This window comes from Astatotilapia calliptera, chromosome 7 (genome assembly GCF_964374335.1).
Source record: "Astatotilapia calliptera chromosome 7, fAstCal68.1, whole genome shotgun sequence".
NCBI classification, from domain to species: domain Eukaryota; kingdom Metazoa; phylum Chordata; class Actinopteri; order Cichliformes; family Cichlidae; genus Astatotilapia; species Astatotilapia calliptera.
Window position 1 is genome coordinate 65250036 of NC_137428.1, and position 27269 is coordinate 65277304.

General features: G+C 40.3%; 2 protein-coding genes across 8 annotated transcripts; one reads left to right on the top strand and one right to left on the bottom strand.

Annotated features, from left to right (window-relative positions):
• Window positions 1-26: 26 nt before the first annotated feature.
• On the bottom strand, window positions 27-21462 carry ush1c (Usher syndrome 1C). 4 transcript variants are annotated; one of them, XM_026176509.2, is made up of 20 exons: window positions 21336-21462; window positions 19534-19601; window positions 18215-18358; window positions 17954-18092; window positions 17007-17115; window positions 16885-16909; window positions 16718-16775; window positions 16450-16638; window positions 16297-16356; window positions 15857-15913; window positions 13775-13917; window positions 9360-9425; window positions 9143-9276; window positions 8903-8967; window positions 4411-4452; window positions 3483-3536; window positions 3296-3395; window positions 1766-1875; window positions 1486-1541; window positions 27-493 (listed from the first exon to the last, which is right to left on the bottom strand). In XM_026176509.2, the coding sequence occupies exons 1-20, from the start codon at window positions 21369-21371 to the stop codon at window positions 481-483; spliced, it is 1668 nt and encodes a 555-aa protein (XP_026032294.1). In that variant the 5' UTR covers window positions 21372-21462; the 3' UTR covers window positions 27-480. The 4 variants fall into 4 exon arrangements, with proteins under 4 accessions (XP_026032294.1, XP_026032293.1, XP_026032295.1 ...); XM_026176508.2 differs by lacking the exon at window positions 21336-21462 and adding an exon at window positions 19777-19860; XM_080304897.1 differs by lacking the exons at window positions 27-493; window positions 1486-1541; window positions 1766-1875; ... (2 more) ...; window positions 4411-4452; window positions 21336-21462 and adding exons at window positions 8032-8238; window positions 8483-8532; window positions 19777-19890.
• A 375-nt stretch (window positions 21463-21837) lies between these two features.
• Window positions 21838-26340, top strand: ccdc77 (coiled-coil domain containing 77). Of its 4 annotated transcripts, none has more exons than XM_026176514.2 (12): window positions 21838-21949; window positions 22635-22682; window positions 23048-23234; window positions 23336-23478; window positions 23833-23929; window positions 24194-24284; window positions 24462-24553; window positions 24674-24822; window positions 24992-25247; window positions 25416-25541; window positions 25665-25817; window positions 26046-26340. In XM_026176514.2, exons 2-12 carry the CDS (start codon window positions 22648-22650, stop codon window positions 26190-26192), a joined length of 1476 nt encoding a protein of 491 aa, XP_026032299.1. In that variant the 5' UTR covers window positions 21838-21949; window positions 22635-22647; the 3' UTR covers window positions 26193-26340. The 4 variants fall into 4 exon arrangements, with proteins under 4 accessions (XP_026032299.1, XP_026032302.1, XP_026032301.1 ...); XM_026176517.2 differs by having other exon boundaries at window positions 24465-24553; XM_026176516.2 differs by lacking the exon at window positions 21838-21949 and adding an exon at window positions 21996-22014.
• Window positions 26341-27269: the final 929 nt, after the last annotated feature.

Sequence of the window (27269 nt, forward strand, 5' to 3'; positions counted from 1 at the left end):
TATAATGAAAAGGCATTGACACGCACTCGCATAATTATTTTTTATTTTTACATGTATTTTTTTTGCATCACTAACTTAGAAACAGTGTTTAAAAAGGAAAACATGAAGCAGAAAAATTAGCATGCACAACACAACCTCATTTCATGTCCTTAAGAGGAGCTATTGATTACAAATTGTCTTTTTTTCCCCCCCCTTTCTTATACTGACAGATGAAAGGAAAGCTCAGGTGTGTCTAAATTAGAAGAAGCGATGAAGATTGGTGGTGACAACTGCATATTGACTGGACCATCCATTATCAAGCCAAGACAGTGACAGCTCATATAGACAGCATGGCTCAATTTTAGAAAGAAAAACCAAGTAAAGACAAAAAGACCATGTTGGGCAAGTTGATGTGTCGTGTTGCGATTGGTGAATCGTGGAAGAATCAAAAATTATAAGCTTCTCAATTAGTCTGGTTTTCTTGGCAGGTTGTAGATGAGATCAAAAGAACGTCCTGCAAGAGAAAAGATCTGTCAGATCTACTTTATTCAACTGCATCAAACACAAAGATTAAATCCGCTGTGCTTTATTAACTGTTAACAAATGTATGCGCTGGAAAAACTTCAGTCACTTCACACTCAGCACTACAGGCCAACACATGCAGCTGAGCACCAAAAACATGAAATCATTTTATTTATCTTTATATCAAAAACACTCCAGATCCAACCCTGGGAATGGGCTGGTTTCAGAACATGTAACAGTCCCATTGAACAACATGAATCAGAATAACTGCTGAAGGCTGGCAGGAGTCCTAGGCTGCTTTTACAAGTGTCCATGACCTCATGAGGTACCACAGAGGCCTTACGTGTATGGATGCGTTTATTTATGACTCCCTGGGTTGTGATCTGACAGATATATGGAGGCACAGGTCACTGATCGCATTAGTTGTAAATGTCTTCACTCAAACAGCATGGCTTTATCACTGGACAGGCTGTCTTGAGGTGACATTTTCTAAATAAGCTGCATATTGTGTCCACATAGAGTTATTGTCACACTTTCTTTATGTGGCACTAGCCGAGCTATAACAGGAAGAGAGATTCTTTGCTTTCCTCTAAATGACAGGGAGACTGTCACATGCCCTTAAGAACAACAACAACAAAAAAAATGGGGCCAAATAAAAACAAGCGCCACACCAAACATCCCCCGGGACGTGCAGTGAAGAAGAGGAGGTTTGAAGACTACGTCGATTACCAGGATGAGGGTGAGGTACAGGAGAGGGAGGGCTAGTGCTGAAGTAGGTAGCCATGTCTGTAAAGTGTTGCACTGCCTTCAAACACCTTTCTGTTCACGGTGTGACTGACTGATGCTGACTTAGGGCTGCATACACATGCACACACACGCACACACACACACACACACCTATAAACACCTGAACAAAATCCATTTTATTTCATTAAACTTCTAACAAAATGCTGCATAAATAATAAGAAGAACGTGAATGCTTACACTTCATCCTCATAGTCTTTTGGGGGGGCCACAGCGATCACCACATCGATCCAATCCTGGGGGTGAAAACCAATTTGCATGTGACTGAATCAATAGGAGTTATGAACTCAAGCAGCCCGACTGAATCTACAACACACACAATCAATCAGGGTTGATAAGGTTTTTAATGAAAATCAATAAAACACCATGCTGCACTAAGGGGGTGAAATTTCTACTTAACAAAAAAAGGGGGAGGGAGGGAGCATGGCGTTTCATTTAATCTGAATCTCTGGAGTCATACCCCTCCACTGCTCCAGGCTCGAGTCAGAGAGTTTTGCCCCTCAGTCAGTGTGGCATCAATCAGGATCTTCCCATTCACAGCCATGAGTTCATCCCCGGGTACAATCCCACCTACAAAGACAGATGTCACAGATATTTAACTGGGCAGCAGCATCAACAGGAGACAATAGCAACACTGTAAATGTAAAAAAAAAAAAAAAAAAAAATTAAATATATATATATATATATATATATATATATATATATATATATATATATATATATATATATATATATATATATATATATATATAATATTTAGATTGCTTTAGCAGTTCTTAACCCTGTAACACCAAGTGTATCATATTTCATATATTGCAAAAATGATGCAAATTGATATTTAATTTCTTGCTTGTTTGTTTTTTTAATTTGTCAGAAGGTTAAATAAATACTCCAGTTTCAAAAAAGTTAAACATTTTCTGGCTATTCAGGTTCACAGGTTTAAGTATGCCTGGATAACACTGATAACTAACGCAGTGCCTGTTGTCACAGCAAAGGTGCATGTCACAATAAGGAGGTTTATTGATCCCCTTTGAGGTCAGAGACCGTATCACAATGCCCCTGATGATGTAATTTTACTACAAAAAGAACAGGACTGCCACTCATTCAACCAGAGGCACACACACAAATATTCACCTCATATATATTTTACAAATAAATAAATGAATCTCTGCCACTGAACCCTTGATGACACCTCAATTCATATCAACAAGATAGGGAGAGACCGCCCACGCTAACTTCTGATGCTGATTACAGAAATCACTCAGTTCAAAAAAGAGCTTCAAAGGTTACCCCGAGTAGGATTTCAAAGGGAAAAACACCTCAAGCTTGGTGTGTATGTTGCTGGAACCTGAGGGAGTGGAACACCAGGTTATAAGACATTTTGATGATGGTCAGCTCATTCTATTATTTCAGGGTCTATACCTTATAATTTCAAGTGCCCTGACATGAATTGGCACAACAAAATAAAGCAGAACTGAACTCCTGTTCTGTTAGGTAGGAATAGGACCTGTTTTAAGGGCATGAAAAAAAAATGCATCTTGGCTGATCAGCTCAGTAGGAAAAACCAAAGACAAACTGCTGTTTACACCAGTTTGTATTGTGCATCTCCATGTCCAGCATTTGTTCAGACTACACACTGTTGATGAGTCCGTCTGCCACTAGTCAAGCACCAGATTTGATTAGCAAACCGTGGCAAAGAAAACAAGATGCTTCAAGAACTAATGTGGATGTTTAGGTTTTCCAGCTGTTGACGCTAGCAGGACAAAGTCATGTGGCTTGTTAAGAACAAGCAGTTTAAGTAAACAGACTCAAAGACTTTGACACTTGTATTTAGCGAGTTAACCTTCACTAACATCCACCTTTGCTGAGGTCAACATGCCTGTGAATGAAGCCACTACATCAGTAGCTTTTAAAGCAAAGCTTTAAAAAACTGAAATACAGATTTTTAGAAATCATGACATGCAAGTGTGGAGATTAAAAATGAACTAACCGTGCTTATCAGCAGCACCACCCTCATACACTGCAGATACCACCAACTTCCCCAAAGGAGAGTCTGCTCCCCCCTCCAGCGCCAGGTCAAGGTTTCCATCCTTAAGAATGATAAGCAAACACACCATGAGTCGTTTTCTTGAATATCTTCCTTTTCCTCTCCTCACAGCAACAAAGGCTCTGCCTACCTTTTTGATTCGCAGCTGCCTCACATCTCGGCCGGCTATCTGGTCCGCAGAGAACTATGACAGAGAAAGGATCGCAGATGGAGAGGCACAAACTAACTGATCAATAAAACGAATGAGGTGGCAGCATAATGAATAGCTCGCTACTCTTTGAACATGTGTTTAGCCACAAACAAAGAATATTTAAAATGCAGGACTGTAGGGAAAAAAAGAGATCACTGCAGCTTTTTAAGTTAATGAAAAGCTGCCTGTTTCACATCAAACTGTTAATGATAATTATAATATGTTTGATCTATTGGCTAGCTACCAGAAATTAGTTATGCAGCAGTATTTAGTCTAGTTTATTTACCGGCTGACACCTGTCACTTATTGATATTATTACTAAATTAGTTTTTTAACCTATCATTTTCTCCCACTTTATAAATTGTGTCAGCAATACCAATTTTTAATGACATCACTAGGTAAGTAATTAGGCCTATCAGCTGTCTTGATTATCTACTGATCACATGCTTGTAAACAAAACCATTAACTTTATATTTTCACAAATATAAAAATGATGGATCTCTAGTGGTCAAATACAGTAAGACCATTTTTGTTGCTTAAAAGGTTGAATTTTGAAAGTTTGATTTTGATTGATAAAACTGTTACTGAGATATGACTTTACATCTTTTTTGAAGCCTCACTGCATATTTTAATAGACTGCAATAGCAGAAAGCTTAAAAAAAGACATGATTATATAGGGTCATATGCTATAATGGCTTTTGGGAGGATTTGTCAAAGAATCATCTGCTTTTGTAAGAAACTTTGTGGCTCGTGAAAAAGCAGAAACTGAATTTTGGACTGAATTCCTCTAAACAGTCTTTATTTGTGATTTTATACTATCTGCAGCACATTCTGCATAGCTGTAGTGTTAGGCTTGGCCATACGATACCATGGAGTAGGGGTCAAAGTCATCCACATATTTCTGAAATCCCTGAAAGAGAATCAAAAGGCAGTTTATTAAAAATGATCAATATGTCAATAGGAAGTTAATAAAGAGCACATCACTGCAGACATGAGCTGTTTAACAAGTCACTGCATGGTGTGCTGGCCAGATTTCCTTTGACAATCACTCCTATGTTGATCTGATAAAGGGGAAACACAGTCATTTATTTTAAAAAAGCACTTCGGCTTTTAAGGCGTAACACAGTTGCTTTGAAAGCCTCACCCCTTAATTCCGTTATCAAGACAATAATTCACACTAACATGCACAGGCAGAAAAAACTCACAAATCATTCTAAACGGCTGTTTAATTTCATAGGAAGGAAACAAGAGCAAACGGACATCACATTTACGCAGTTATGAGTCAGAGAGGCTCATTTCCTGTTGTTACACAGTGGCTCAAAGTTGGACATAGAAGATGAACTCATTGGTAATGTACGTTTTGATTTGCTGTGGCTGGAGAGAGGAGCCATCAAGCAATGCAAACAGGTGTAGTGTTTAAATATTAAACTAAAGCCACATGAAAGCGTAAAGCAACCGTGTTCCTTTCTTCTGGTTATGTAGACTGTACAAGAAACACGTAGACAGATATTTCAACTGTAAAACCAAACCTTTGACATGCATTCCTTTATGGAGTAGACAATATCGTCATCTACTCCAAATCAATAGAAGCTCAGCTACATCAAAAGACAGTGATGCACATGGGGAAAAATGAAGAAGCCATCACTGAGGTTTCACTCAATAGCCAAACCTGAGGCGTAAGCATGGAGATTAAAAAAAAGAAAAAAAGAACAGAAGAAAAGCACTGCAGAGTATTAATGGAGAAGTTGACATATGGATTACTTGTCGCTTGTTGTTTGTTTTAAAAGACGAGTTGAAAGGCACCATCCGTTTCAACATTTCAGGAGGCTGAAACACAAAAGCAGGTAAAGACTTTTAGTCCAGTCTGAACACTTTAAAGATGAAACTTTAGACCAGGTTGAGCAGCAGTGTGTTACTGCCCCCTCTGGTTCAAAGTCCGGGTGACTTCTGACCACATTTAGCTACATTTACCTGTAACACAGTTTCAGCTTACCATTGCTGGCTGTTTACATTGACATTACACTATGCCAGCAACTAACAATTGCTACTAAGAAACTGATGGTTTTATTGATTACAATAAAACAAAAAAATATTAATTCTATTAATGCCATCAAATGTTTTGTTGTGCCCAAAAATGCCTGTTTATTATGAATAATAATCACTTAATGGCTCATTTCAGCATATCAGTGCTGAAGTGTGTTGTGTTGTGACTCTGTGACAGTTACTGGAAAACAAAGCTGTTCTTTTGAATTTTAAAATGCAGATTTTAACATTCATAGCCTGCCCAGTTTGATCCAAGTTTATTACAAGAAGATTAACTGGTCACCTTTATAATATGAAAACTACAGACTGGGAAACAGCTGGAGAATCAGGGAAACTCATCAGGAGTCTGAGATGAGGCAAAGAGTAATTCTTCAGCCGGCTGATGGCATGCTGTGTCAAAAGTCTGAATGTCTGATGACCCTTTTAAGCTACCAATGGTTTTTATCTTGAGAATATTCGAAAATTCACTGCAGTGTAATGTGTTTATTACCAGGCCATCAGATCGTAGAGCAGGTCTGTGTGGATCTGGGCGGTGGGTCTGTGACTGAGGCAGCATGACAGGCTTAGACATGACCGGGGCCATCTGACGCCTCTGATTGGGGGGACTGGGAGCTAGTTGCTAATGGGGAAAGACCAGGTTTCCAAGCAACAACTGAGCAAAGGGTAGTATTGAAATATATATATTTGCTTATTTGGAAAAGCACATTATTTTAAATGAACAAAAAAAAAGAAAAGAAGAAGGTGCGATTACAAACGTCAGCATGACCTTTTGCAGCAAGACTCACCAGCGGGCTGCTTGAAGTTGAAACACGACTGGCATGGGATGTATTTCTCATTACCTGAGCCACAGTGGAATATAATGAAACTTTCAGCCCTCTGGCACAAACAGACCACTCAGGAAAATATCAGCGCAAGACACTCCAAGACCCACACCCGTTCTCTCAGATATCACACCATGGCTGAGAGTTCAAAAGCATCTACTGCCAACCCCAGAGGCCCAACTGCACACGCACAAACATAAGAAGAAAGAAGAAACCACACACTACAAAGAAACACAAGCAGCTCACTGTAGATAGAACGTGCTGCTCTCTCTTCATGCATTAAAACATCCGAACACATAAGAGACGACATGCACCTAAACCTACGCATTGAAGAAAAACTAATGTTGCTATTGAAGATGTAGCAATCTACATCTTCAATAGCAACTCACATGTTTCACACATGAGGATCTCTGACCTTTGGACTGGAGGGGTAGGACATTTCACTAGTGTTAGACGAGTAAATCCCTCCTCTGGGGAGATATCTGCCTGCCTCCCACTCACTCCTGGGTTCTGGTGGACTGGGGGGATGCTGGTGATGATGGTTTTGGTACACTCTGATGGTGCCAAGTTGTTCTTCAGAGTGCTGTGGAGGTGGCGGTGGTGGAGGAGGTGGGGGCGGCGGAGGAGGAGGAGGGGGTGGGGGCGGAGGGGGCCGGGGAGCAGGTTGAGGGGACGATGGAGGTCGCGACACACGAGACGGGTAATGAGAGGAAGGTTGGGGGTGCGGCTGAGGTCTCAGCCTCTTATTCGTCAAAGTGGATGAGGCAGATGGAGGTTTCCTAGCATTAGGTGGGGAAGGGGGCCGGCGCTGTGGGGACGCCTGAGAAGGAGAGGGGGGATAGTTATGGATGGTTGGATTCAGGTTGGGCGAGCGTGGAGGGAGAGGCAAGGGAGGGGGTGGCTGGCTGGTGCTGGGCTGGGTGGGGGCTAGTCTTTTTAATGGGCCCCTCAAGCTCTGATCCACTTCATCCAGGTTAATGTCGTCCAGATCAGTGGTGGCCAGGTGAAGACCACCAGGAAAACGCTTCACTTTTGGCTCAGAAGCAGGGGAGCGTGGCGGGGAGAGCTTAGAAGTCAGAATGAAATGGAAAAAATTTCACCTCACGTTAATTCACTTTTTAAACCATTTCACAATGAATGCACCTTAAGAAAAAAATACCGCCTGAACTTTTCTACCAAATTACACAAAAACATGACTGGCTGAATATTCTGTTCAACAAACAAATGACTGCATTTAATATTCCGCTCATGGTGCAGTCTCCCTGTTTTTGTTCCATGCAAATGAGTGAACCGATGCCACCTTGCTCATTATTGTTGGGCTGCTGTGCCTTCAAAGCAGTATATATGTTCTTTAACCAGTATTTTAAACATTGCATATAAAATTACATTCAGACAGAGGAGGTCTCACTCTGTACCTCGGGGGATTCATTCTCCACACACGAGATCTGCTCCAGTCGTGTCTGACATAGACGCTCCACCCAGTGCTGCACCTTTTCTGACTCCTCTAAGTCTTCTCTCTCCGTCTCTGAAACCTGGTACAGAGTCAGAGCCAGGCAGCATCACACAACAGGAGTCAGTCCTTCACGCATGCTTGCACGCTGATCTATAAAATAACCGATGTATGCAGCTGAACTCAGCGCTTGCTCCTCTGCACCCCCTCCACATACCTCCTGAACCAGCCGACTGATCTTGAGTTGCTTCTCTCGCTCGTGCATCTCTTCCTTCTCTTTGGCGAGTTTCAGCTCAAACTCCATCTCCTTCTTGTTTTTTCTCTGCTCCTGCAGTGTGTCTGTGTTGGACACTTTCTTCTTTTTCTTCTTTTTGTCTCCTTTCTGACATATCACCAGTTAGTCAGAATACAAGGAAGGAACGGGGACAGGCAAATCTGCCAATCCAAACTCAAAAGCACTGCAGGCAAATAAAGCCTAGTGATACCACACAGTGTATGAATAAAAAACCCTAGCAAACCACTTTCACTTAGTGAATAAAGTTAAAAGCAAAAGCCCTGATTTTAAACGTCTAACCAACACTATAAGAAGACATCACAGCAAACTGAACCCACACAGCTGACAGTACCTTGCGTAATGATGGCAGTTTCCCCTCATATCGATAAAACCAGCCAAATGCTAAAGACAGAAATGAACAGGTCAAGCTTACAAGGATGATTTCAGATTAAACAGTGACATCAAACTCCATCATCCCAGCCAAACAAAGCACTCAAAGAGAGAAATGAATCCATTCATGCTGTCCAAATAAAAAAAAATGAAGTTGTAACTGCATTTCAAGTGATGCAAAACATGTGCTGGCATTAACTTTCAGCAGCTTCTACCAACAAAAAAAACAAAAAAACAGCTGGGGTAATAATACAAACATAAGACTCCCATTGTGAAACTGTGATTGGCAAAGGAAATCCTGCACTTGTCTTTGCGTTTGCTGCTTCGCGCAGACATCCACCTACAACAGCTGTCACAATGTCAGCTGAGGCCCCACACTCACTTCTCTGTCCTCCTCGTCCTCCTCATCCTCCTCATCTTCCTCATCTTCCTCAGCGAAAGAGTTGACTTCATCAGCATAAAGAAGAGGTCATAAAAAGCAGCACAGCACACAGCAGCGGCAGAGAGAGAGAGAGCGCAGAGAAACTGGGTGAATGAAGTAAAACACGAGCGCCTCGCTGGTTTCAGAACGAAACACAGGATTCATGCATTTTAAAAAGAAGACACTGCTGTCGGTCCTTACGAGAACTTTTGGCCTTTGGAGTTGGGGTGGTTCTTGGTGATGGGACCTTTGGACTGGATTTAGGGCTCTTGGGTCTGTCAGTACCATAGTCCTCCTCCCACTCTCTGTTGTGTTTTTTCTCCATAGCTTCAATCCTACAGAGATGTACGAAATTATATACACATTTAAACAATATTTGCTTGGAAGTTCATCACATTAAAAGTTATCAGTTGTGCACCTTTCCATTTCCTTCTGATAACGCTCCTCCTCTTCTGCAGCTTTCTGAGAGAGCTCCATCTTTCGTCTATAAAACAAACCAATATCTTCCATTTACACAACATGTTAGTGTACTGGGCTCTAATCAGCAACCAGTGGGCGAAAGGAATATAGATGTTACTTTGACACCCATGAGCCAGCTAAATAATCTAGAGGCAACCCATCGGCCTGCAAAATCCCCAGAGAGCAGTTAATTAGGATTCCCACCCCCCACGATCGATCCAAAGGATCCTCTGCCAGCGTCTCGTGTCCATGCTTTGACATTTAGGTGACCATCGTGGTGCAGGTGGTTTTACTGCTTTGGCCATTTGGTGTCTGCAATTACAACTTGTCTCCTTTTGCGTGTCAATTTATAATATACACACATATTATTCATTCCCAGGTATTGTTGGAGATGAATATTACAACTGAAAGCACTGAGGTTATCAAGTGTATCCTCTGAATTTACAAGCAGCGGGCTAAATTTGTAAATGATTTAATAAAGTGAACATTATAAGATGTATAAGTTAGATTAAAGAGTATTCCTGTGTATTTGTTGATTAATGTTTCTGATGCACACAGCTGGTCATTTTTGCAATCATCTGTTTGTAGATCAGTGGGAAAAGAATAAATAAGTAATCAGTCACTAATTGACTGACTGGATCCAGAGAAGACTGCTTTCTGGAAAATATTGAGGGAACATCAGTCAACGCCTTTCCCATTAGATGATGACATTTCATCTCTGATTATTGACCCAGTTGTTAGTTTACTTTGTACACTTGAGGGCATACTAGGCTGACAGCAGTGCTCTGTGAATGATCACAAAAAATAACCTTCCAGCTGATGAACTGAGTGTCTTTGTTCCCCTGTTTGTTACAATAACAAGTAGCAGCATTTTAATCATTGAAAAAGCCTCCTATTGATGTTCGTTATTTGCATAACATTTGCCCGGAGTTCCCATATTTTTGCATAAATTGTTTCATCTGCTTACAAAGGTAGTACACTCTCATTGCCTGATATTGTCTGTGGTTTCAGTATGACCATGCCTTAACATTATGAAATGTAATGAAGGGGAATTTGATAATAATTCATTGGCAATGTTTTATTAAACAGCCCATGATTTTCACATCCAGCTGCAGGAGCAAAGTCAGGGGACCACTCCACACAACCAATGGTGAAGCCTTTTAGAGGGCTAAATTTGCATCTAGTAATTGTGTGACATTTTATCACAACAATTTTTTTGTCAGTGTTCTGTAAAATTTGTTGTTTGCACATTTTAATGGTGGAAAAACTCATTTAAATTGTAATTTACTTTCTTTATTGATTTATATAGCACTCTTCACAGGATAAAAACCACAAAGTGCTTCACAATAATATAAAACAGATAAACGTACAATCAAACATACAGCACAAATCTAATTAAAAGCTAGTCTGAATAAGTGAGTCTTAAGATGATCTCAGGATCAAATTATCTCAGGATCTTTATCAACAACCCAGATAGCAAAATTGGTATGGTCCGGGTCTGGCCCACACAATGTGCTTACACATGGCCCACATACCGCAAAGAATGACGGCCCTTTGGTGGCCCAGACCTGGTTTGCCAAAGGTGGCCCACATATGGGCCAGCACAAGGCCAGTTGCAGACACACTGGTGGTTTTGCTGGCCCATGTGTGGATTACCTCTGGCAAACCTTGTCTGGGCCACCAAAGGGCCGTCATTCTTTGCGGTATGTGGGCCATGTGTAAGTTGTGTGCAGCCACGGGCCAGTTGCAGACACACCGCTGGCCCAGAACAGTTTCAGCTCTGGCCCCAGATGTCAGCCTAATGTGTACCTTAATTAAGCCATGTAATAACAACATGTTAATAATAGTGCAAAAGTAACATTATGAAACTCTGTTCAGACAGTGAATGGCCTGATTCTTATAGAGCATTTTTCAACTCTCCTAACCACACACTTTCTCTTAACTGAGTGCTTCCTAACTACATTCATACTCACGACATGCAGACTGGAGGACCCAGGGATCGAACCACTAACCTTCCAATCAATAGGTGACCTACTCTACCACCTGAGCTACAGCCACCCACTGGCAAAAATGAGTAAACCCTCACTAGGTTTTGGACAAAGTGTACACTCACAAACCTGTCAAACCTGCATTAGTGGGACTTCAGGAAGCACACAGCCCCACTCCCCCCCATCATCCTGACTGACACCCTCATCACCTCTGTGGACTCATTCCGCTTCCTGGGTACCACCATCACCCAGGACCTGAAGTGGGAGCCCACCATCACCTCCGTCATTAAGAAAGCCCAGCAGAGGATGTACTTCCTGAGGCAGCTGAAGAAATTCAACCTGCCAACACGGACGATGATGCAATTCTACACTGCAATCATCGAGTCCATCCTCACCTCCTCCATCACCGTGTGGTACGCTGGAGCCACTATCAGGGACAAACAGAGACTGCAGCGTGTTGTGCGCTCTGCTGAGAAGGTGATTGGCTGCAGACTCCCATCTCTGAAGGACCTGTACACCTCCAGGACACTGGGGCGTGCAGCTCGGATCTCAGCTGACCCTTCTCACCCTGGATACAGTCTGTTTGACCTGCTCCCCTCAGGCAGGAGGCTCCGGTCCATTCGCACCAGAACCTCTCGCCATAAGAACAGTTTCTTCCCCTCTGCTGTTGAACACATGAACAATAACCATATGACTGTTCCCAACACTAACACATGACCCTACGCTGTGTTCACTGCATCATTCCATGTTTGGCACTGATCACCACCTGCACTCATGTATATATCTATCTACTTAGCACTTTTAATTCTTATTCTTATTTTTATGTCTATTTTAGCGTAATTTATGACAGTATGTTTGCACTGAAGCACCGCAGCAATTTCCTGATGTTGTAAACCTGCTCAACATTTGGCAATAAAACCCTTTCTGATTTGAAATGTTGGCTTTCATAGAAGTATAGTATTACAACATGGCATTTGGGTCTTCTAACTAAAATAGTCAAATAGGAACATAAACAGTGCCATCATTGCCAGACCTGCCCCACATCTGGTTGACATACACTCTGCCATGACACCGGTCAGTCAGAAGTGCCAGCTTGATGCCAGATCCGGGCCAGGCCTGTTTTCTATGAGCCTGGGCCACATAAACCAAACCACAATCGAGCCAGATGTGGCATGCCATCACATAGACAGTGCCATCTATGCCAGGCCTGGCCCATATCTGGATGGCATACGTCTTATCATGCCAGAAGTCAACCAGCAGTGCCGGCTTGATACCAGATCGGGGGCCAGACCTGCTTGCTATGTGGGAAAGGAAAAATAATAGACTGAAGGGTACATATATGCTTATTATCTATGGTTAGTCCCATGAGTATTTGGACAGTGACACAGTTTTTGTAGTTTTGCCTCTGTACGCCACCACAGTGGCAAAGAATGAAGACACGACTTTACTTCAGAGGGGTTATTATAACTGTTTTGGAATTAGATGGATTTTTACACATATTCACCAACTTTCAGAGGCTCAAAACTAACTCTCGGGGGTTTTATAACCAGGTTAGTGACATCTTTTGATTTGAAATCCATGGTGGTATTGCACACAGCCAAACTGTAAGATTTGGTGAACATTTCCTATTTTCCACTCAGAAAGACCATTAGTGGGGCATCAGCTGTTGTTTTACTCTAATAAAAAGTCCAGCAGACACAAACTAACATCCATATTCATTTGGACATATTGTTCAGGTGCTTCTAAAGCACAGGTGTCGAACTCCAGGCCTCGAGGGCCGGTGTCCTGCAGGTTTTAGATGTGTCCTTCATCCAAGACAGCTGATTTAAATGGCTAAATTACCTCCTCAACATGTCTTGAAGTTCTCCAGAAGCCTGTTAATGAACTAATCTTTGATTCAGGTGTGTTGACCCTGGGTGAGATCTAAAACCTGCAGGACACCGGCCCCCGAGGCCTGGAGTTTGACACCCCTGTTCTAAAGAATATGATTCCAATACGAACAGTTTTTTAAGTTTTTGGCTTCTTGTTGCCTAGAAAGACACCGTGAGAGCACTGATAAAGTTACTACAACAAACATTTACATGTCATATTACTGATGACCTATCTATAGCATAAAAAAATATCTTAGTGGCATTTACATTAGTAAGGCTTTCTCCTGTTAGGATTACCTGAAAACAAAGTGTGATCCAAAGCCTAAGTAACATCTGTTTGAACAGAGTCAGATCAACGTCGTACCTTTGAAGTTAAAGCGACAGCAAGCTTGCTAACTAGCATGAAGTCAGCATCTTGCATTACAACATAAACTATACAACTCCCACCATACACTGCAGAAGCTCCATCTCGTGTCAGGACAAGGTTAATTAGAAGTTTTGTGCTGTTCACTCACTGTCTCTCCTTCTCCTGCTGCTCTTTAATGATTTTGTTGGTCTCCAGTGCCACCTTCTTCTGGTGCATCAGCTCCTTCCTCTCCACGTCCCTGCGGGCCTCCAGTGCCAGACGCTCCTCATCTGTCATAAACAGCTCACTGCCCTGAGAGAGTGAGAGCCACAGACAGTAATGACGGAAAGACATACAGCAGGGGTCCTCAAACTTTAGCTCTGGAGACTGACAGGCAAGTCCAAACCAGTCTCTCTGACTGAGAACAGAGGGGAGATGTCAGTTTTTGGAACCTGACATCCTTGAAGCCTCTCAGAATCATTGAGTAGATCAGCAATTTCTATTACTGGTATATAATTACAATATCCTGTGTTGTCCTTATAGCTGCATCTCTTCTTCTTTTTGGCCCAAGTGTAATTAACTGAAGCAGGTGCTGAACTTAAGAGCAGTCACACCCTAATGTCTGGGTTTGTGGCATTGTTCATACATTCTTCTGTTATTGTAACAAGTCTCGACCCTGGATTCATCAGACCCTTTTTTTTCCTGTCGTGTCCTGTATATGTCAGTCTTGAAGTGTTTGTCCTTGTTACCTCTGCTGAGAAGTGGTACAGAGACCACTAAACATCCCTCAAGACCACATGCATCTTTTTGTGACCTTGGCGTATTGATTTTCTGATGGTGTGCTCACTTTTTGGTGCTCTTGCATGTTTTCAAATGTCACAGTACTGATTAATAAACAATTTTCTGCAGATAGCATGAGGTATAGCCACATAAAAGCAGGTGAAAATGGCTTCTGATTTACATCAGCATTAATTATACACACTGTTTCAGCAGAATAGCTCTAACTTAATTTTAAATTCATTGTATACTGCAATTTTGTTATCCAACTGCTGGAACAAAACGCTATAAAATGCATTCTAGAGGTATACTTTATATCACGGTGTTACACTGCATATTGCAAATGTTCTGGATGATTTAATGCTGCAGGGTTCCCCAAATATGCAGAAAAATAACATCATACCAATATGAAAAGCCGTTTTAAAACTAAAGTGTCTCTGACCTGAAGGTGATTTACTGCACACGTCCAAACAAAGACATACTCACAGATAACGACATTAGACGGGCACCAAGGAAATAAATAAATAAGATGTGAATGCCTGTCTCTGTTACACAGGCCTCATGACTGAGTCCCAGAGCAAACAACATGATGAGTAACTTGACTGATGATAAATGTCGCTCCTGCAGACAGCGGGGCTACAGCACAGGCTGGTGCTGTTATGCCTCCAAAACAAACAGACAGATTAATCTGAGCAATGCAGGAATGTAAAGGAGAAACTAAGCAGGAGGCAGAAGTCTCTGTCTCTTCGTCCATGACAGATGATCCCGTAAGTGTTTTACTTTCTCAGAGGAACCTGCTTTCTCAGAAGTTGCTTCAAAACTGAGGAAAGTGATTTTATCTGAAAGGTTTCTCCACATCTGCATATTATTCTGTAAAGTTATGCAAAATAGTAAAAGATTTTGCCCTTATTAACTTCTTAAGCCCTGAGCCTAACTGATCTCCTGCCTTTTGCCCCGTATCAGGGGGACAGAAGTTAAATATCAATGAAATTTGACGATTCATATGTGACTCGATCGGGGCTTGCTAGCGTTAGACTCTTTATCAAATCCATCTCATTGCATATGGGTTTGATTAAACAAGCTGCAGTAAAAGCATAAACTAAAATTTTATGCACTTATTAATTATATACACTCATTGGACGCTTTATTACATACATCTAACTAGTACCAGATTGGACCCTTATATCCAATGAAAGATGAATTGCCTTCATCTTTCACTGCAATTATTTTTTAAGGTGTCGGACACATTCCTTAGAGATTTTGGTCCATATCGATATGACGGCATCACACAGTTGTTCCAGATTTGTCAGGTAGATGTGGTCAACAGCAATGTTCAGGTAGGCTGTGGCAGTTAAACGATGCTCAGTTTTTAATAATGGGCCCAAATTGTGCCATGAAAATATCCCCCACATCATTACACCACCAGCAGCAGCAGCCTGACGTACATTTGTATTCAAAACAAGAGTGTACTTACAGCTCCTGCCAGAACTGTAATAGTCAAACTTCTGCTGCTCTTCAGGACTTTCACGGCCTGGAAATGTTGAAACAGAGGATTTTAAATAGCACTTGTAAAGTTCAGTTTTATGAAATTAAAGAGAAAAAAAAAAACAGACAATCTCTGGAGCCCGCGTTGTGTGTCCTATTTGCATTCATCAGCGTGTGAATTATTCAGTTAAATATAGAAACATGTTGCAAGCTTGGTTTTGGCCATCAGCCACAGGAAGGATTTTTGCTGGTTAAACACTAATTTGGCTTTGGTAATGCACCTCAGTGATTTAAGCTGAGAACAAACACAAGCAGTGAGAGAGGGCTTAACTTTTACTACCATGAGAGGCATAGTTTTTTAAAAACAAAGAGAAATTTTAAAAAAGGAAATAAAAACATATAAAAATAATTAAATTAAGCAAAACATACGTCTCTGTGGTCCATGTTAGTGAAATCCACTCCGTTCACCTCCACAATCTGGTCTCCAGCCTACATTTTGATACGACGCACATATTCACTGTCAATAGATTTACGAGTATCATAATTTAATACGATCTCTGCAGTCTTTTAGAAAAAAATCACCTCAAGCCCAACTTCTGCAGAGAGGGAGCCTGGCTTGACGTTACTGATGTATATACCAGGTTTTTGGGTTGGACCACTGGATATGCTAATGCCCATGCCCTTGGTACCCACAAGACTGAGGAAAACTTTCTTCTCCTTGATCTCCTTTCCTCCAATGGATGCCAAACCGGCCACACTGCTTTTTTTCTCCTTGAAGAGTACAGGAGAAGTCTTTTAGCTGGCTGGTAAACAAACACCATTAAGAAGAAAGTAGCATTTCATCTCTCACCCCCGATTCAGAAACAAACTGGTCGACAAACTGCCACTTCAGGGGTTCATCTGATGAGCTGGAGAAATGAGAAAAAACTATGAGAATTCAGCCCTGCACAGCAGCAGTATTCTAGAGCACGGCACAGTTTGTTACAACAGTAATACACAAGTGGATTCATATCTCACGTTTTCACTGGGATCATCCCCACGTCTGCACAGAAAAATAAGTAAGATAACACAAGTTAGATCACTTTCATGTTAGCAGGTAATGGCACTACTAATGGACACAAAGTCTGTGGTTAACCTACGTCGAACTTTGAGTGACACGACATTCTTTGTCTTGATGAGACTGATGACCTCCTCGTGGATACAGGAGGAAATAGAGTATCCATTGATACGCACAATCTCATCACCAACCTATATATGAAGACAGGAGAATATATCATAGATGAGAAATTAAATGTCATTATGTAAGTGGTTTACAGTCAAATGCTTCCTTCATAAGTCTATTTTACACTATGTAAGGCCGGTTTAAAACACTACACACTTGCAATAAAAAAAAATCTATTCAGTTAAAATTTAAAATCTCCGATTGAAGATTCTTGTATTTGATTAGGCCAGAAATGATCACCATTATCAAAGGTCTCAGTAGTAGTAAAAAGTTACTTTGTTATAACAGTTATAAAAAAAGCTAAAGCACAAAATGTAAAAAAATAAAAAAAAGAAAAAGATTAAGTACAATAGTATATATATATATAAAACATGAATTAAATAAAAGGCTCCATGACAAAACAAAAAAAAATACTGGCAAACACCAGCGCTACCCCTCAGCCTCCTAGTGGACACACTGTGGTATCAATTTTAATCTCCTACGTTGCCTCGTTCTCCAGTTATTGCATTCATGAACTTGGGTGTCCACGTCACCCACCTGCCCACCGGGTGGGGTAATGACAATACCCAATTAGCTTTTGACAGCAGAGGGGTAAAAACTAAACAGAATTTTAAATAAATATAACATAAGATTAAATGGAAAAAATAAGCACTAACTGAATTTAAGTTTACTCTTTTACTGACATTTTCTGTTTGTATTCAACTAGAACTAGGAATATTAAATCCACCCCCATTATAAAGAGATATAATTATTCCGCATGTGGATAGATTCGTAAATAGTGCTGTAACCCCAGTCTGTATATTCATATTTTTTTTAAAGAATAAAAAAATCTGTAGAAACAAACATAAATTATAATTATAGTACCTGTAGGCCCACATTATCAGCTTGTCCCTCTTTTATAATCTGGGATATATAAAGACCACAGCCAAACTCAAGCCCTCCTCGGACGCTCAGACCTAGACCATCACGATTAGTCCGATCCAAACGCACCTCTTTTAGCTTCCTGCACACATCAGGTGAGAGAGGAAAATATTAAGCAAGATGTACAAGCCAACATAAGGTGAATGCATGCCAGGGTCAATAACTGCATGCTAAAAAGGCAATAAATAACCATGTTGTACTCACCTTGACCTCTTGGGGGTGAGCAAGTCATACTCCACCTGGTGTTTGAGAGGGATGAGAGGTCGGATGGCGTCAAACAAGGGGAGACGCTTTGGTTCGTTAATTACCAGCTTTAGGTCTCCCACCAGCACTCGCAAATCCATCGACCTGGAAAGTGAGAGGAGGATAATTAGCGGTTTCACAACAATTTACCACATCTGCTAATTTATGCAATTACAAAACGCTGAAAGCTCCCCTTGAAAACCAAACAATATGAGAAAGTCTGCAAAAAAGGGATTTCCAAAAAGGCTGGGATGCTGTGAAAAATGTAGATAATTATTTAAACTCATATTTAATTGTTTCAAAGAGCTATTGCTTAGTCATTTTTGTTTCATAATATGCCAAATGGTTTTCAAAGCATGATATGTCTAGAGTGCAGGTGGGTCAGTTTAGGAACCAGACTCTTTTCCTGATCCGTGTGGGATTTTTCCCTTGACACTGACAAGGAGATGAAAATCTCACTTCTATCAGAGTCTAAACACCTGATTTTTAAAACGTTTGTACTTTACCTTCTGCACCAACTGATGCAATTGATCAGGATTTACAAAGCAATCTCTCTAGAGCCACAGGCATTTTCTCCTCACAATAAAAAAAACAAAAAAACCATCCAAATGTCCCTTTGAGTATTTTTTTAATTTCAGGATAAAGGGCAACTGGAACAGCAATTAACGCAGCAAAGTAAATGCTATGGTATGAAATTCTTCCAGGTCACCTTCCTTTTGAATAATTAATATGTGCCATTTTAGCTCCATTTGGAGGTTGAACATAAAAAGAGCTTTTGTTGATAACTGGCCAGGCTTGTCGGAGCTCAGTGGAAACTGATCAGAGGCTTAACCAATAGGGTCACAGGACTGTGCCTCTGTACAAAGATTAATTGAAACCTAGACCTATCCCTCCCCCCTCTCATGTCCTCCAGGACCACATTTTCATCAAAAAACACGACCCAGAGGAGGATTTGAACCAGAGTTCTGCGAGCATTAAAACTGTCAGGGACAAGATTAATGGCTCCTAAATATTATTCATGAAAATATTAAAAGCTAGAGAAAACATACAGAAGCAGAAGAAGATGTTTTTTGTATTTAAATCTATACAGATACTACAAAGACCCATACATGCCTACAGTTCCTTCGTTGGAACTCTTTTTGGCTATAGTTGTGCAAAGTTATTTAAGGACATAATCTATTCCATAATCATCAATGTTTTAGTCATAAAGTGTGAAAAATCAGTGAGGAAATACAACACACACTCTGTAGACATGCTGAGCAGTGACAGATGGTACTCACTGGTGATACATGCGGAGGACGTCATACAGGTAATCCTTTTCTGCTTCATTTTCAATCAGCAACTCCACCTGCAAGAAAACACAAGCATCTGGTACCATCCTTCTTCATTAAGGCCCCTGAAACACACTGTATCTCTCCCCTGTTTTCCTGTCAGCTACAGGGGGTGAGCCGTGTGTGTGTGTGTGTGTGTGTGTGTGTGTGTGTGTGTGTGTGTGTGTGTGTGTGTGTCCGAGTCATACAAACCTGATGACGGTTCAGTTGCAGCAGGATAGTTTTAAGGAACCGTTTGGGCCAGTCGCTGATATAACACATTTTACCATCTGTCTCCAGCAAAATCTCTCCTATAATAAGCTGAAAGCCTCACTTTCTAAGACATTAAAGTTCAGATAACTCCCTGGATGTCCATGTGCTAAACGTGTAATGGGCTGCCCATGTCTAACCATCAAACCCCTGGGAGGAAATAATGGCCACAGGGATGAGGAGAGGCTGCAGTAGGAAGGTCCGGAGTGTCACCTTACATCTCAAAAAGAAGTAAACATTCACACACGCACGCCTCATGTTGAATAATCAGACCTCAAATTAAAGAACAGGCATCATAGAGCACACACCCTCCAAGGACCATTTCTGCAGGGGTTAAAGTTAAGGCAGCGCCACTGAGCCACACAGGGTGTGTGAACGGTCATAAACTTCTCTTTTTCCTGCAGACTGAGCCACATGGACCTTGGCACCATAAACCAGTAAAGTATAGATAACTTGTTAGGCAGACAAGCATTTCTGGTTTAAAGATCAGAACTGTTTTCATACAGTGAGCTTCTCTGTCACAGTGTAGTACCTACAGAATAAAAATGTGTGACTTTTATGCAAATAAAAACACAATAAAATTGCACAATAATCCAATTTTCAGGCAAATCAGACCATAAAACTGACAAACATCCTCAACCAAACAATTAAGACAGTGCCGCAAACAGAAACAAAGCCCATTTGTGCCTCATTCACCCCTCAGCCTCTAATTAAACCCGTAAATTGTCGCATCTCTTCCGCTTAGCTGCTCGTATCTGACACATTATCTAATGCGAAAGCGCCCTTTGTGGAGAGCCTACAATATGGGACTCTGCTTGCCTGCGTGCAGCACAGATGGCTGTGAGGTGATCCCTACATGCTCTGGGGACGAAAAAGCCTTGAACATATCGTGTTCTCTTCCTCTGTTATCTTTGCTGCTGATGACTTTTTGGGGGGGAAGTAGTCAACACCGCCCACACACGTATAATTTCAAGTTGATTCGCTGCATGAATGAATCCTGACTCCTAATAACATTTTATACTGCTTGTTGTTTACTATAGTGACCTCTGCCGTATAACTTTTACCTGAATAAGAATAAGGTACCAATCAAGAGGGAAAACAGTCTTACAGCAACCTCTTAAATTGTGCAAAGAGATTTAAGTGTCATCAAAAAGACAAAATCCCCCGACACTCGTTTCACTTGGGCAGCAGATGAGATTAGAAGCAGATGTTTCAGCTAAATAAAAACCCGTAAATCTACTACAACAACATTAAAAACAAACAGCAACTTTATTTCCTAATGATATGTTTGAATTACTGTTAAAATAAAAGTTGAGGATTTTTTGTTTTTGTTTTGTTTTTTATTCGTCGCTTTGTCGGGCAGGCCTGTCTACGCAACATCTCACCGGCAGACACCTGAGCCAGCCAGCGAAGAGACAACCAGGTAGAAAAAAAAAACAGCTTCATTTAACATCTATTTAATTCATGTAAAATAGTAAAAACTGTTGTTATTTTTATCATACCTTGTGCCTAAATTCTCGAGCAACTTTCCGCTCCATTGTTGAGAAACACCACAAAGCGGTCCGACGTGAGATCTCAGCGTTGGTCAAGTTTGACGGGAAGCGGCCGGAGGTCAATACGTCAAGGTAGTAGGACTGCAATCGGAGCTTCCGGTTAAAAATGTTATAGTGATATGCTTATTCGTCAAAATTAAAGGGGTCTTTGTTGTAAATATAGTCACTTTTAATATTGAAAAACATCGTGTCCACAAAATTTAATTGCTGTACGCTTTATTTCAAGCTCAAATTTATAATTAAGACCTTTATTTTGAAGGGTTGACTGTGTCGCTTGGACTTCTTGCTAAGTCTGATTAATTTGTTGATAATTAAACAAATAAATAAAGGATTGAATAAATAAACGAATTAAACACACGTCATCATATGTTTTTTTTAAATAAATATATTCATGATAATAAAATATTATATTATATTTTTTAGGTTGTTGTCTCTACGGTCCCTAGGTGGCAAAATAACGTCTGTTACGGCTGAGTTCCTACGAAGAAGAAAAAGGGGCGGTAACTTCCTGATTTCAAAAGAACAACACCGCGGTGCTGCTAGACTGTTTAAAGTTGTAACGGGTGAGTAAAATTCAGAAGTATTTAAGCGAAAAGAAAACCTGGAAAAACGTACGACAGCTATATTGGTGCGCTATATAATATGACATTTCTTATTTCTCATGAATTCATCACCATGAAAAATAAAACATACCTACTCATTTTGCTACGACATGCTCTTTTTTATAGATTATTTTTTATGTGAAGTACAGGTTCTTTGTGACCAACTGAATCATTGACGTGGCCGTTTAATATGGGTTTAAAGCGTTAAATTATCCCTCGGCAAGAATAGCGGACTGGTTTTAAAAGTCCCGCTCCCCCTACCGCCCAGTGTGTGGCAACCGAGATACACGACTGGTATAAATTACCCTGTTAGCTCTGCAATCCACTCTAGAAGTTCTTTTAGTTGACGTATTCACCGGTTATGTAACGTGTCATAATAATTAGAAATACTGCAAAGGGTAATATTTTGCTTGTCCACCAATTCCTAATACAAGATGTGTTTATTTTTTTCTAATGATGTATTTCAGTATTTGTATAATTATATCTGTTCTGCTGACTCCGTTTATGCTCTTTACATAATTGGGCTCTTAAAGTATGTGAATATTAAGACCACAAAACTGTTTTAAGTGCTCATTATTTAAAAACAACTCATTATTCATGTAAACCTTTTAAGCATCTGTATATGTATTTTCCATTTTGTTTACAGTGTCTGCAACAGGATGGGGTCCCCAAAGAAACATGCAACACCACACAGGTAAAGAACATGCATTTGACACGCTGAACGCTGGACTTTTGTTGCCATAGCACAGAGTGAGCCAGAGTAATGCTTTTTACTTTAATCTCCCTAAATGATACTTGGATTTATTGTGACAGTCTGGTTCCCCTACTGTTACAGACTCATCCCACATGGATTAAGCGTTATTACCTAAATGGGTTTAAATTCCTGGGTAATCCTTTACGCAGTTTATATGTCATTGGTAAAGTGCTGTGATATTGTAGCTGTTACAGTTACAACCAAAGTGTGAGTCTTCAATGCCCAAATGTAAATTGTATGCCAGTATCATCTTCTTCAAAATGCTTCATGTTCTTTGTTTTCTTTTTCTGTTTTTCACCCACCAGGACTACTATTCGTACCCCGGGTCAGGAGCTTGACTCGCCACTCCCCCCTATTCACGAGCGTCTGGCGCAACTGCGTCCATCCAGAGAGCTTCTGGAGTTCTACAGACAGAAGATTGCCCAGTTTGATAGCGAGCACTTGGAGCTGCTGCAGATGCTGGAAAAGTATAAAAGCCTCACTGAAGATCAGGTGAGAGATGGGAGTCAATGTGAGAGGCTTTGATGTTAAGCCATTTGTGCCAAAGAATCTTTGCCTGACTAATCTTGCCTCCCTTCATAATGCCCTGAAAGCATAAGCTACAGTGGGAAATACGACAGCGCGAAGGAGAGATTGCAGAGCTTCAGAGTGCTCTGAGTGACATGCAGGTCTACCTTTTCCAAGAGAGAGAGCAGTCTCTGCGGCTTTATGCAGAAAACGACAGACTAAAGATCAGGTAGGTGTACAGTTCAACCTTAAGTATAGCATTTAATATTGATAAAAGTGAGTCACAGTGCCTGCAGAGAATGATTACTATTCTGTCAATAGTGATGAGTTACTTTACCATCTGGCTTACTGCAACTGACCAAGTATTTATTTTATTTTTTTACATATTTTTAATAATTAAAACCAGTGGAATGCACAGATATATGTTAACATATTTCGTTAAGAAAGTTGAAGCCTATACAAGTTATTCTTGACTGATAGCAGTAGGTGTGTGGCATTTGATATCTTGATAACTTGTAACCACCATTATCTGTTGTTGCTTCTGTGTATAAAACTTTATTACCATCTAGCCACTGTTTTACAGAGAGCTGGAGGACAGGAAGAAAATCCAACACCTTCTTGCTCTTGTGGGTCCTGATACAGGAGAGATGACATATTTCCACCGGGAACCTCCTCACAAGGTACGTGCTTACTTCATTGTAGGTCATTTTCTGAGTCGATGCTTTGAACTCAAATTTATAATCTCAGTAAGATACACTGGATTGGCTGGTGCTGCTAAACAGAACTACAGCATTTTTAATGATATTAGCAAAGTCCTTCTAAAAGCAAGCCTCCGTTTGGCTGTTATCATGGTAATGCAGTCAGGCAGTTGTTTAGGGTTATGACATTGAAGCTCCCAGAGTAGTTAAAAATACTGTTGTACTACTGTTATTGCTATATTTCAGGTCACTATCTCACAGAGGTACCCAGAGTCAAGACTGGAGGAAAGTCTCAGTCTTAGGCCAACAAAGTTGAGACCTGCTGCAACCAGGAAAGGTTTGAAAATATATTTTTCTACAAATAATATTATTTTCTTTCGTCTGATTATTCAAGAAAATGTGAATGTATTTTATTTGTGTTGTTGTTTTTGTTTGTTTTTAATCAAGTCATCACTACTTATGTATTTAAACCAGCCTTTTGTAATGACCATGCCGTTTTGATTTTATATTTAAGCAGAGAGTGGCAGGAGAACTAAATTTGCAGATAGAGAAAATGGAGAGAACTTGGTACAGTACAACAATGAAAAAGAGACATTGTTGCTACAGGTATGGGCCCACTTTATGTATGCTTGAAATGCGATTTCATTTATATGATCTGTTACAGAAAGTTAAACATTTCTTTCTCTTGTGTGTCCTGTGTTTACATTTTGTGGCACATGTCTCCAGGTGGAGGCGTTGCAGGCTCAAATGGAAGAGCAGACTCGCCTGGCCAAAGAGCAGGTGGACGCTCTGCTGGAGGATCGAAAGATTAAAGCAGAGGAGGCCGAGGCACAGCGGCAGAGAGATCAGGACCGCATTGCTGCTCTGACTGACAAGTTAGTCTTATAGTTTATGTAGTTTATGATGTCTGTATTTTTAGTTATTTATCATTGTGACTTATAGCTGTTTGTAAAACAAACCTCTAGACTTTTGTCTTCTGTGGCTGACATTAAATTTCCATTAAATTTCCAGATTTACTTTTATTTATCTCCTTTGACATGTCAGACTCCAGCGAACTCAGAACCTGTTGCATGAGAGCACCAGAGATTTTTTACAGCTAAAGTTTGACACACGAGCTAATGAGAAGAGCTGGATGGTGGAGAAGGATCGCCTGCTGAGGGAACTGGACTCCTGCCACAGCCGTCTTAGGAAGGCCAGGGGTGTCAGCACTGAGTTGGGGCGAACGTGGCAGCCCAGCAGCAGCACAGCCCTCCCTCAGCCTCAGTCAGAGTCAGATCAGCCACACAAAGAGGAGTTAAAGGTAACATTAACTATCTGTTTGTGTTCATGAAAGTCTGTAAGAAGTATTTCCTGATTCCATTTCGCGAGGTTGTATAAATGCCTTTTATTAATGTCTTCAGAATAAATCACAGTTTTTTGGCGAGTTCATTGTAGTCTCTGTTTTTTTCTTTATTCTTTTTTCAAACAGATATTGCAGGAGGAGCTGAAGCAAGCCAACCGTCTGGCAGACATGTACAGGGAGCAGTGCATTACTTTTGAAACAGAACTGTCCCAAATCAGAGAGGAAGGGGATGTGGGCAGGGAAATATTCAAGGTACACCAGTTTGATTGATGGTTCAGTCTGTACAAGCCTTATACACATCTCTGATTAAATGGTATCTGATGTTGATGGCGATCACCAAGTTTCTTTTTACTGATACCTTGCTTCTGTGTGCAGGAGCGTTCAGAGAAAATGGCCAAGCGCCTCCAGCTGATGACTCAGCGTTATGAGGCATTGGAGAAGAGGAGGGTGATGGAGGTGGAGGGCTTCAAGGCAGACCTTAAACTCCTCAGACAGAAACTCAAAGATGTAGAAAAACAGCTTCTGAAGGTAAAAAGATCAAACTGTGTGACCAATTGATTTTTATTAGAAAGTTATTTGTGATCTCAGCATGCCTGTGCTTGTTTTTACATATTATAAGCACTGTGAATGGCTTTAATTTTAATGCAAAACAAAGTTAAGCAAAACCTTCACCCATCTTCCTTCAATTTTTCCACCTTGCTCATGTCCAAAATCACATTTTAGTAAGTATTGACTGGGAGATTCTCTTTTCATCAGGTTACCTTGAATGTGGGGCCCAACCAGGACTTAGCCATCCTTCATGAAGTACGACAAACCAATGCCAGGACCAAAAAGGTTCAGGGCGAGCTGATGGCTCTGAAGGCAAAAATCTTTGGACTTGAAAATGAGCTAAGATACAGCTGAGAATAATGCTCTGATATTTTCTGTAATGTGTAGCTGTGTTTATCTCTGTTATGGCTGCTTATTCTGCTGTGTTTATTTTTAAAAACTAGACTAAATGTTGTTGATATTTTGTGCTTTGGACTAATAAAAATCGTAGAGTTATTTTAAATCAGTGTACAATCAGTTCTTTATATTTAATTTAAAAAGATGCAGCTTTGAATTTTTTTTACTGTGACAACCAAATTGTTGTCATTTTTATTTTTGGAATTGGGCAGTTTTTTAAATTTTCATATACAGATGAATGTTGGATGTCATCTTGGGATCATGGAACAGACGTTCATGTTCCACATCAAATGTGTAACCTTTATTGAAACAAGTACATACTATTCAAAGTTTACTGAATATGAATTTATTTGTACTTTTAAAATCATGTATTTTTTTTAAAAATATGACATATATAAGAACTTATGTTTACTAATGTGTTACATAGAAGCGTTTCAATAAGGAAAGATTATTAGAAAGGATGAAAATGATTTATCGATGAACAGAATATACACGGTTAGACTCCGATGGCCTATCTCAGCCGAATGGACCCTGGCTGTAAAAGGGATTAGAGCAGGACCCCCGGAGCTGAGATGAAGGTGGCTTGAATGGAGTTTGAGTGATGAGAGGTGGAGGTGGGTGGCACAAAGGCATCTGCAAAGGAGAATGACAGTAAACTAACTGAAGTAGGTAAAAATGTCAACAAACCTTGCTACTGGTTATAATAACCCAGATAAAATTAAGTAAAGTTTTTGTAAAACTAAGTGCAAATAATCAAGAAAAAATATGTACAAAAAAATAATAATTATTCGTATATTCGTTTTGTTTTATACAACTATACATGAAATGTGTCAGAAATGAGGAAAATTAGAGGGGGGAAATGCAAACATGCAAATCATAAAATGTAATATTTTGGGGTCTTTTTTTAAAGATAATATAGTTTTGTATCTTTGCCATGAAATTTACAGTTATTTAAACATGATGTTGAAACTAATAAATAAATAATAATATTAGTATTGTGTTCAGGTACAGAGTTTATTGAGTTTCAAAGTTAGT